The sequence below is a fragment of the Micrasema longulum genome, unplaced genomic scaffold, assembly GCF_059751315.1.
Source record: "Micrasema longulum isolate JH-2025_06_02 unplaced genomic scaffold, ASM5975131v1 h1tg001769l, whole genome shotgun sequence".
In the NCBI taxonomy this organism is placed as follows: Eukaryota; Metazoa; Arthropoda; class Insecta; order Trichoptera; family Brachycentridae; genus Micrasema; species Micrasema longulum.
This window is the reverse complement of record NW_028278944.1, coordinates 363,206-375,724: the sequence shown is the minus strand read 5'-3', so window position 1 is coordinate 375,724 and position 12,519 is coordinate 363,206. Positions and strand designations below refer to the sequence as shown.

The following is a 12,519-nucleotide window of genomic DNA, read 5'->3' as shown; positions in this document are numbered from 1 at the left end:
TTTGTATCCAACTCAACAGAGTTAGGGATACTAAATTATTTTTTTGTAATTTGTAGATGCGTATGTAAAAATATACATGTACATAGTTTAATTGAATCATGATCTGTCATGAGGTGATTATTAAGATTTCGTTTTGTAAAATTTCAATAAACTTTTACTTAAAAATTGACCACACTTAATTTCCCCGTCTAAAGCCCATTTCGTTCTCCTTACTTTTATTTTCCACTTAATATTGAGAAGTTATTTTCAATCTCTTCCCATACCAAATACACCTTTTCCTTTGACGATTGCAACAAACTTAAGCATCGCACAATACCCTCCAATACTAAAGTTATGCACAGAACAACTCCAGTACTAAGCATGATTATGGCATAATCTACCTGTGCTTTTCCACTATATCCAGTCCAGCACACGGGAAAACTTCCCGTATAATACTCACGTGTATCAGGATAACCGGTGTTTAACTTTTGATTTTATTAAATTTGTTTTCAAACAATCCGCAAACAAACAAAATATTCACTGTATAGTTTTATACATTACTTCAATTGAGGCTGAAATTTCATAAAAAAGTAAGGAGATCATGTAATTATGCTGCCGTGATATATTAAAACGCCCATTGTTCAAAATCGCGTAATTAAAGTAATAAAGTAAATAAATGTAACACGTAAAAATCGTGTTCTACGGAATTCCTGATAAAAATACAATTAAAAGTTTAATCTAAATAAAACACAATTAATTTTTGACCGGCAGATCACGCCTCTTAAAATTATGACAAATCTTAAGTTGGTACTTACTTAACTTACATTGGTACTCATATAAAAACTTTTTTTTTTAAATAATTCGAAGATACCAAATAGAATAGAAAAGTTATTAAACTCTTGTGTGGCTGGGATGTCACACTAGTCGACAAAGAACACAAGACTTGATTTATCTCTCTTAGTTTTTTTTTATATCATGAACTCGTATTGTTTGTAATCTTCAAATGGACATTTTAACACTGGATTGGAAAGTAAAATTTGTATAACTATGCTGGATGTTAATACAAAAAATATTTATCCTTGCTATGCGAAGAATGAATGTCCGCTAATTCAACAACATATCTGTATAAGAGAGAGCACGAAAATAGAACTCATAACAAGGAAGACAGAGACACCGTAATGTAGCGGGTGTTGTGTAAAACAGATTCAGTCTTCAGTCGGTTGATGACAGTGATGGGGGATGCCCGCACGGATGCCGATGAGGCATCGTCATTGACATGCGTAGGGCACTGCATTGGTAAAATAAATGCTGTGTATCTGGATAACTTTCATTACATAGGTAATGAATTTTGTAGATTCTACACCCAGTTTTTATGAGAAATTAGCGTTAAATATTTTCTGAACTAATAAGATAAATATACAATAAAATAACGAAATAAAAATTCTTTATATATCGAGAAGAACAAAACATTTTTGTATCTACATTATTTATATTCGTCAGAAAGGGTTAAAGCTTGGCGGAGTGGGCGTGCACCAAAAACACACTTAAAAGAGAGATAAAAGTATGTACTCTATGAGTCTAATATTAGTTTAGTGATTTAGGATTGATAATCAAGTGGAGATTATCTCTCGCCCTTGCAGAGCACTACAAATTGAATAAACACCTTGATAAAATAAACTATTCTGAAACTTACTAGATGCTCTGTACAGCAGATGAAGAAACATCGATACACATTCTATCTGAATGTGATGCTTTATGTCAAACAAATTCACAATAATAGCTGTAAAAATCTCAAATAAAATAAAATAAAAAGAAACTCTATCCTCAGGTGACCACTGTTTCAACCTAAGGATGTTAAAGAACTCGCCTCCTACCTAATAGCCAGATACTTTATGGATCTGAGCTTGGACGGAGAGATTTAGGAAAATGAGAACACTTGCCCTTCAAACAATAGCCGGACTCTTTAAAAATCTGGGCCATAGAGCGAGAACTAATTTCATGGATCCATCAAAATAGATCTAAACAGGTCGCAATGACGTCAGGAGCTTATATAGTACTGACTTCCATTCTTCAAAATAATAATAAATTAGTAAAATTAAATGTTTAGGTGTAATGATGGATTTGAAACTTACATTTCATCAAAACACTTAGATTTTAATGAAAATTATTTGTAAAAAAAACATTTTTAGTCAGCATTAAAACAAAATAATTAACAGCACAATTATTGAATCACGCATTAACTACAGTTTATTGTTTTTATCAAATAAAGAAAATTTAAAGAAACTTACCAAATCACAAAACAAAGCCTTGAGAATTATTTTGAAAAAAAAAACCGATTCACAAGTTTAAATTGAATTAAAAGTACCAACGTCACAAGTGACAAGTTTTCTTTTTGCACCACAACAGGCCAGGAGGCTTAATTACAGTGGTGAATTACAACACAGAACACCCAGGCTTGCGAAAAATCAAATCAATTTTTGTGTTCTCGAGAATCGAACCCGGAACCTTTCGTGCTTATGTCAAGTGTCTTTACCACTACGCCACGGAGACCGCCACGGAGACCGCCACTACACCACGGTAACATTTGAGAAAACAATATTTTACAGTACAACGATAATTGTGGATCATAATATTAATTACTAAAAAAATACAGAATTAAAAATTAAAAAAAAATTAATACATTATTTTGTACAATATTAAAAATAAATAAAAAATTGAGTTTTGTTATTCTCACCCCGATATGTTGTCCATCTACGTAAAGTTGTGGCACCAAGACATCTGAACTCCTCATTCTGTCCTTGATCTCTTCCTGGTATTCTCCACTCATGAAGACATCTCTCTCCTCATACTTGATGAGCAGATTCCTTAGGATCTTCTTCACCAGAATACACTTCTGGTACGTTCCTCGGACGATGCCCATTGAGGTGCTGTAGAGAACGACTTTGCCAGCGTCTTTTTCTTTGTAACTCTGTAAATAAGTGAATAATAATATTAGCCATGAATTTAAAGTTATTCAAAATGGAAATAAAATATATTTATGCATTAATTCGTTTACAAAACAATCTACGAAAAAAATGACAAAAAAAAATACGTAATAATTATTTTTTGACTATATTTATCCAATTATTGCCAGTCTCACTAGGGCCCCGTACTAAGACCAGCGTTTTTTTTTGGTTAACAAAACAAATTTTCGTCAAAAATTTCGTTTAAATCTTTAAATCAACATCTTTAAATTTAAGGAATTTTTGAAAGCAATTTTTTTTCCTCTACTAACCAAATTCAGTTAGGAAACATGCAATCAAATATTTACATTTACGACTCTAATTGTTCCTTTTAATGTCGCTCTAAAATCCCCCTCATTGTCTACAAGGAAGTGAAAAGGGTATAAATAAAATAAATAAATGAACCTATCACCCAGTTCAAACCCTTTTATGTCGACAGTGATAGGAAATGTAAGTATCTACTCTCTGGAGCAGCATAACGTCCCTAGGTGACCCTCAAGGCCGGTCCCCGGTGGCGTACCCAAAAGCAGCAGACTTACGCCATATTTACGCCGCAAAATATTTTTCAGTCTACACTCACTTAGAAGGTTGCAAAAATTCTTACCCATTAATACTAAATGCACCCTTGTACAAGCATTACTACTACCCATTCTAGATTACGCTGATGTTTCTATGACTGATTTAAGCTGTAAGTAACTAGATAAACTTAAATGACTTCAGAATACATGCATAAGGTACATTTTTGGTCTTAGGAAATATGACTACATTTCTGATTATCGTAGGCAACTGAAATGGCTCAAAATTAGACAGCGGAGAGACTATCACTCCCTCTCACTTCTGTTCAATGTACTTCATAGTCCTAACGCTCCTATATACCTGCGTGAAAAATTTCAACGTTTATCAGTTCATGGTTTACCTCTTCGTTCTAATTCTCAAGGCACTCTCTTAATCCCCATCCACAATTTCTCTTTCTTCTCTAACTCATATAGTGTCCATGCGGCTTGACTAAGGAATCATCTCCCATTATCATTATCTGTTTAAATCACGTCTGAAGAAACATCTCCTTTCTCTTCCTTAATCTCTCCCCCTTTCCTCTTTCCTCTTTTTTCTTTTTTCCCATTGAGTAATAGTTTCGATTTAAGGTAATTTATTACGTTTATTTCTATTTTTATATATTTTTAGCTTTTAAATCTTTTTTCTATTGAATATGTTCAGTAACTTGAATTCTAAAAATAAAACTTTTATTTTATCGGTTGGTTGGAAGAAATTGCCATTTGGCAATAAGCCCGCCAATGTACAAATAACATTAAGTACAAAAAGTTGAATAAATTTACAAAAACCAACAGATGGAATATTTGAAGAAATATGCTGGTCTAAATATGAGCAGTGTGGTGATTGCTACACAGTGCGTTGAGTAATAACTTAAACATGCCAATTATGGATTATCACCCTGTGAATACCTAGAATTCTGTATTTTCATCTTTCGAAACGTCTACATCTCTCATTTATGAACCTTATGCACATAACCTATATTGTGAATTATTGAAAACTTTGCGTTTATACTGATGTACATATTCAGTGTTGGCACAGTATAAAATACATACATAGCTTTCAGGAACTTTAAGCTCAAAAGCTGGAACATCTTTAAACAATGGTCTGGTGGTCTATTGTTCGACTTTAGTATTCGATTTCCGAGGAAAATTGTTCAACAGCAAATGTGAAAAGTAGGCATTTTACGGTTTAAAACACAACTTAACTGTGCGATCATGAAAGTACAATTTGATATGATTTTTTGGGATTCAAAAATCTTAATTTTGGATTTAAAAATGTGGTGTTAGTAAATTTAATCCAAGTAAGACGGAATCTTAAATAAATTTTGCATTCATTTGCATTCATATTTAAAAAATATATTGTTACCATCGACACCCGATGGAGCATAGGGCACATTGTAAAAAAAAATTCAGTGTACCTCTATTTTTTGTCATATTAAGACAAGGTGACCAGTCTTACGCTTTAGGTCCCAGTCCAAGGTAGAAAAATATCAGAGTGTTTAACCAATTTTAAAAAAAATATCGCACATCAATCCTGCCAGAAATTTATCTAGTAGGTGTTTGCGCCAACCACTACCCTACGTGTCCTACTTATTCCTACTCGATTTATTTTTTCGGGATTTTTCTCTGAGAGTAATCGTCGAGTTTAAAACACTCGTCCAAGGTTCTGATTCTATTTAACTCTCAGAACTGTATTCTTTAGAGGCAGGCATATTTAATATTTTAGATGAAATAATTCGCAGCTAAGCGAAATACTGCCATGAGTCTGAAATTGTCGTTTTTGAGTTATGTTTATACAATTAACGGCATAATTCTTACAAATAAAAAATACTTTGGTCTTAAAATCAAATATGGAAATATTATACTGTATTTTTTTACTAAAGTAAATTAAGTAAAAGTCGCATAAACACCAATATCTGAAAACATTAAAAACTAGATGGCATAAGTAAATGAACTTGAGACTATCATTTAACTATGGTTTTTACTTTTCTGAAAGTCTTAAATACTACCTACGTCAAAGGTGATAAAACTTACGCTTCAACCGTCAATTTAACCTGATAATTATGATTTTGATATTTAAATTTTATATTTAAAATACATTAAACATATAGTTTCTATCAGGTGTAAAAATAAACAAGGATGATGGATGATTCTGAATACTCGAAACTCGTGTTCATTATCAATTTTCAACTTGTTTATTTCGTAAAAATACATATTGTTTTTTTTTTTTTAAGTGTTTTCTTTAATTTTTATTAAATGAAAAAATCAATAATAAACACGCTTATAAAGTTTTTATATACATATAAATTAAACTGTAAAACATAAGTACATAAACAATATAAAGTTCAAGAAACACAGTATTCAGATATGTAATTTAGTAATCTATAATAAAATGAAATAAATAAAACAACTTTGTTTTTAACCACTAATTTTTATTTTTCACCGACCGGTTTCAAAGCAAACAAGCATCTTCTTCAAGGTTTACGTAACTAATGAATTGATTCTTTAAAAATGCCATTCATAATAAGAAAACAAAAATTAATAACCAAATAAACAATATTTCTTTTAGTCCTCTCCTGTCTTACTTCGAAATTAATGATATCAAATTACCACCCGTGTAGGGAAAAAAACCAGTTGATTTATTGGATCCACGTGTAGTATTTAGTGAACATGATAGAAAACAAAAAGGAATCAATTCATTAGTTACGTAAACCTTGAAGAAGAAGCTTGTTTGCTTTGAAACCGGCCGGTGAAAAATAAAAATTAGTGGTCACAAGCAAAGTTATTTTATTTATTTTATTATAATGAATAACCACAAAGTTAGTGCTGCAGATATAAATTTTAAATAATAAAATGAATTGTAAAAGTGAAAAGTGCTGGACAAAAATCTATAGATAACACATCAAATTTAAAGAAATGCTACTCTTAGTTTAAAACAGGTAGTTTTGAATCATTGTAATATATTTCAATATAAATTTAATTCATAAGTTCATCAATAATTTTCCGACAGTCTTAAAAGATTCCACAAGTGTAGACGTGTTTAAAAAAAAAGTTCGCAATTGGCAGCTATTAAAGGTTCAGATTGCTTTCTTTTCAAACTTTTTTTTTTTTTTTGTTTTGTTTTATTATTTGAAATCATATAAACTGCGATTTTAAAACATTATTAATGACTTAAATTTACACGTCATAAACCACATAAAAAAATTTATAGCATTATATAGATTTATAGATTTACATATTTTTTTAAAAACCGTTTTCAATAATAATTCTTTCATTAGGATTATTATTTTAATGCATTGAATCGCATTTAATAAATTATTGTCAATTTTATTTTACTTTATATTTTTTGCAATGAATTATTTTTGCATAAAACGGGCACGGCCTAAAAAACAATGAAAGTAAGTGAATTTGTAATAAATGTAAATATACATTATTTTCTTTAATACATTGTAAATTAATCTAATAGCTTCATAATCGCGTGAAGAAATATCATACGTAGTAAAAACAGAAAAAGTAATTAAGGACATAAAATGCCAAACACTGTGAAAGTGGAACGGAAGGTCTGTTAATGCCTGTCAATAGTCCGGCTTCTCCTGAATGAGTTTTTCGCGGTTTCCTCTTCTTAAAGCAAATGCGGAGACGTCCCTTAATAAAACCACCGCCGATTATCTCACCAGATCCTCACACGATGGCAAGAGTTACAAATAAATATAAACCTTGCACATAATAAGCAAAGCATAAAATAAGCACCTAACATAAAAAAAACATAAAACTGAATAAAATAAATGCTTTTTTATTAAACTAAAAGTGTGTTAATAATACATGTCGGCCTCGTGGCGTAATGATCAGCGCGTTAGCCTGCCATGCAAGAGGTCTGGGGTCCGATTCCCGACATGGTTGATATGAAATATTTATTTAACAGGGTGTTTTCACACTAGAATATCTCATAGTCCCCCGACTGGTACCTGAAGCGTAAGACTGATTACCTTACCTTCATGTGACCAAATTGATCGAGATATGCTGCGATTGGTGTACCAATGCAGTGCCCTATGCACCATTAGGTGCGGAAAGGGAACGATGATGATGACGAATAATACATTATGTTTGTTTAAAGCATTAACTTTGTCGTCAAACATTTGAATTAATGTTGGTAAATATTTATAATTAACGACTTACCGACTTTTTATGTCATAAAAACCGAACAAAAAGTACATAGGACATAAAAAGTCCGTAAGTGGTTAAAAACTAATATTTTTTCATAAAAAAATATTTTTGTGTTTTAAAATTTACAATGCGTATGTTATAAATATTCATGTTGCTAGGATATTGATTGGCAAGTAAATGCATCCGTTTGTTTTTCTTAATGTTGTTTCTCTATTTGCATTAGAAAGTATATGTATGGCTTACAATATGTCCACAACTTTCATGGAAAAAAGTTTTATGGACAATAAATCTAAAAGTTATCCCATGTCTTTAATATCGTAATCCAACTTTTCAGACATAAACTTTTAAAAGGTTCGGACCCCTAACGGGCATTGCACTGCCTTTTGAATCCAAGTATTTGAACGCAGTGTTTTCAATTTCCAAGGTATTTATCCACGGTACAAAAGACAATTTAATCGTACATAGTTAACTCGAGAAGTAAGAAAACGTAACTTAAAATTGACAAAAATAAAATAGAGTGAATCGAAAATTATGTAAAACATAGAATTTTTTTTCGATATTTAAATATTTTTTAAGGATAAATACCGAATTTGGTGAACTGTTGTTATTTTAGTATCACATTATTGATAGAAATGATTGATGATACAAAAGACGAGTGATTAAAGTATCACTCGTCTTTTATTTATTTAATAAATTACAATGAACATCCATCAAGAATTTTTACTTACAAACTTAAATGTTTCAAATAATGTCTTTTTTTTTAAAATTATTAGTTTTGGGTTTAAGTTATTGGATATTTTTTTTCGCAAATTTTCTTTTAAGCCGGAGTATAAATTAAACAGTCAAGAAAAAATTATCAAACCCATTTGAAACCGAATTCAAATCATCTGTGCATTTTTACGTGGACTAACAACATATTTCTCTCATAAAAAACAGTCGTCTCATGTGAATGTATTGTATATTGTGTTGAGAATCAATTTGAAATGTATTGAGTGTTTACATAAGTTGTGTCCGTTTTTTAAAATAAAATGAACAAGATGACACAACAACAAAAAATACGACCAATTAGTAAATAAGGTATTTGACTTCATTATTTAAAAAAAAAGACAATAATTCAAAGCACCTTCATCGTACACTGCGACAAGCTTTGAAATCCTATTTTCCTCGATTGAAAGCTAATTTAGTAATGCAATTTCAAAAATGCTCACGTCAACTTGACGTTCCATTTTGAAGGCTTGTAATGAAATTAAATAATATATGTAACCTAAAAGCAAACACAATACATGTAAAGCAGAAAATTGCTTTACGAATGACGAACAAAACCTTTACTATTTTGTTTTACTTTTGATGCTCATTTTCAAATTTTGAAAAAAAAACGGACAGGACTTATGTTAATGCCTTAACTATTTTATGCTCATAAATTATTTTAGTTTTTTTATTACAATATCATGGTTTGCCATATTTTAAGTTAAAATATATATTTTAGTAACTATTTGGTCTTCTTTTTTTTACATTAAAAAAAATATAAAAAAATTACATGCATCTATCTTAAGTTTGTACTTATACTCATATTTTTATTTGTAAGTGCCATTAGATGAGGGGAAAATTTGATTGAATAAATATTTTTTCCGGAATTTGCGGCATTTCAGTGTCGGTAAATAAGTTATTTCAATAGTGTATTTACGAGTTAAAAAGATATTTGGTAAATAGGTTTAAAAATCTTTAACCCATCATTGTCATTTTTTTTCTAATTCTAAGCAAAAATATATATTTTTAGATACTGGAAAAATAATGAATTTTTTTTTTTTTTAGTTTTTGTTTTATTTTTATTCATAAATTATATGATAAAAATGCTTGAAAACCTATATTTTTACTTCTATTGTCGGTAAGTAGCAAATCGTGTAAATTTGGGCAATGTCGGTAAAGATAAGCTTGCAGGATCAGGCGAAAAAGGAATTTAAATTCTTTTTGTTTGTTGGAAGGGCTATCTCTAAGTTGAACAATATTACCTTAGAAATTTAAATTTTTTATGCTTCTGAGGGAATTTTTTTAAACAAGATTCTCTTGCTATTTTTTACATATTATTCTCAAGATACTGTCAATACCTACGCGTTGTTTTTAAATATACCAAATTTTACCGACTTTTCATTTTTATTATTTATTAATGTATGAAATAAAAACTCTATTTTATAATGAACATGTATATTAAAATTGGAATTGAAAATTAGCCGAATTAAATATTACGATGATGTTATTATTCACTTTGCTTATTTTTAAAGTTAATACTCTTTACTATTCAAGAACTAACATATGTGTCTGTGGCTACTAAAATTTGTGTCCCTTAGGAAGAACAAAGCGATATCCAATTCAAGTTCAAGGTGATTTTCTCATATTTATTAGACAACGAAATATAGAAAACATTAGCATCTTTGTTGTCTGATTTGAATAATATTGATATGGTTTGCATAATATAATGTACCCGATTTACATTATTCATAACGTCCTTTCATATTAAAACCTTGAAAGGTTTGCATGGAATTTCCCAGATGAATTAAACCTTCACTTTACAAATATCCCTTTGAATTACACAAAGGTACGATACACAAACCGAGAAATTTATCGAAACACTAATTGGAATAAAACTACAAATTTAATAGAGAGAAATGAAAATTTTGAGAAGCTATTAAATATTAAATTATGATCATAGTAAATTGAGCCTAAATTTTTTTTTATTCAATTTCGTGTATCGTGTTATCACGGCAACGATTTTTAACGTTTTGTATTTTGAAATTACTCCGCGTGTGACGTCTCAATTTTTTAAAATTTTATTTTTATTTAAAATTTTATTATTTACCCTATTCATTCTACAAAAATAATACATATTTTTTTATTCATATTATGGTGTTAACAATAATATTTTTTACATCTTTTAAAGAGTTTGTCTGAGTCTTTTGTTTAGTAGTTTAGTAGTCTTTTCGCTGGTAGTTTATTGTATAACTTCAGTCCCTGATTTATAAGTCTCGATTGTTCTTGTCTCGATTTAAAATATTGTATGTGATATTGTTCTGATATTTTTGTATTTTGTCCATGTTTATTACAATTTCATATCGTTATAGCGACAAAATCATTCTTCGTTGTGGTTTTTATATTTTAAATATTGTTATATTGTTATCCTCAGCCAATGGTGGATCACTGTAATTTTCACTGGCCCATAACTGAATACAAGTGTTCATATTTTTTTTTTTTTTTCAATTTTTAGTTCTTTGTCTACAATGATATAGTGGCTAACTTATGAATAAATTATGAAGATACTAGTTGAAAAAGTTCATTAACATTGAATTGTTTGTTTTTTTAAGAGTTCTTTAGTTTCCCCTTCTTCTCAGTGAGTTCTGCTGATTGGTCAGTTTACTTACCGTAAGCCAAATATCTATCACAACTCTCATATTATTCGTTGATTTGGAAGATTAATAATTTTGATAGCCTTTATTAGTAAAAACAAAAAAATAGTAATTTCATTATGCATTGAAAAAGATGACATGTAAATTGAGTTTTTTATGAATTTTATCTTTTTTTATACATGTATTTTTTAAATAAATAATTATGTTCTTTTGAACCACAATCGACCACAATCCGACCACAATCCGACCACAATCCGACTCATGTTTAGCTTATTTTTTTTCTGCGATATAAATTGGTGAGAACATAGTACAAATAGGTGGGGGTAAACGACAGCAGAGAGGGGGTGGCTAAGGATATTAAATGCACAGTGCAAGCGCAGCAAAAGCCTGATATATCCGTTCGATGTAATAATAATAGTTTTATGTTATTTTAATAAATTTAGGAACAATCTATTTTAATAAAATATTTTACGAAAAAGAAAATGAGGAAATTTTTATTGAATTTCTGTTGAAGCGAATTTTTTTATTTTTATATCGTATAATCAGCGCTAAGATTTGTTAAAGGTGAGTAATTTTGAAATAAATCCGCCTTTGATGTCTCAAGTTCTCTTCTTCTTCTTCTCAGTGAGTTCTGCTGAATGGTCAGTTGACTTAACATAACCGGAAATCAATAATTGGTCAATTTGGAAGAACTCGTGACGTCGTTCAAAGTAGTTTATTTTGATTATTTTTTCCATACATTTTCAAGAAACTTCGCCTTTTGATTTAATCCTTTAATTTTTGCTGCGGATAAAAATAGATTTTTTATATTCGATTTCCCGTAGGGCTGAACATTATCATTAGACAGGCAAGCAATTTGAAAATCTACCGATTTGACAGTCAATCATTTTGGGTAGATTTTAATAGACCGTTTAATGTTTAATTTACAAAGAATCTTGGGTCTGCGGTGGTTTGACTTTGTGAGGAATGAAGTAATAAAGGAACGGACGCAGCAAGCTCCGGTGACAACTGTCATCAAGCGGAGGTCAGATGGTGGTTTATTTATTTATTTGTCTATTTATTCATTCAAAATTACGAAATTAGATATTTATGAACTTATTAAGGCTTTTTAGGCCATGCCCGTGTCAAGCCACAATAAATAGCAATAAAAATACATAGTAAAATTAAATAGATCAAATTATTATGACATAGAATAACAATCTAGAAAAAAAGGTAAAATAGGTAAAAAAGGCAAAAAAAAGTAAAAAAAAGATTAAAAAAAAGGTTGGGACATATACTGCGGTTGCTTCTTGAAAGCCTTAACCACGTTTGGCTGAAGTAGGCTAAGTACAAGGCATCAGGTTCTTAACGTCCTAAACGCCGACCTAACCTGGCGCGAGTCTGTCTTGGAAGGATGCATAGGAGCTGGCAGCCGATAGAGATGAC

The 12,519-nt window shown here is 30.1% G+C and overlaps 1 protein-coding gene across 1 annotated transcript in view; it reads right to left on the bottom strand.

Moving 5' to 3' along the window:
- The window catches only part of LOC148274053 (glutaredoxin domain-containing cysteine-rich protein CG31559-like), a 239,372-nt gene that overhangs the window by 66,424 nt on the left and 160,429 nt on the right, over window positions 1-12,519 (bottom strand). Inside the window, exon 3 of the mRNA XM_088237703.1 lies at window positions 2,714-2,947. Within this exon, the coding sequence (XP_088093829.1) occupies window positions 2,714-2,947 (234 nt within the window). The remainder of the gene's footprint in view (window positions 1-2,713; window positions 2,948-12,519) is intronic.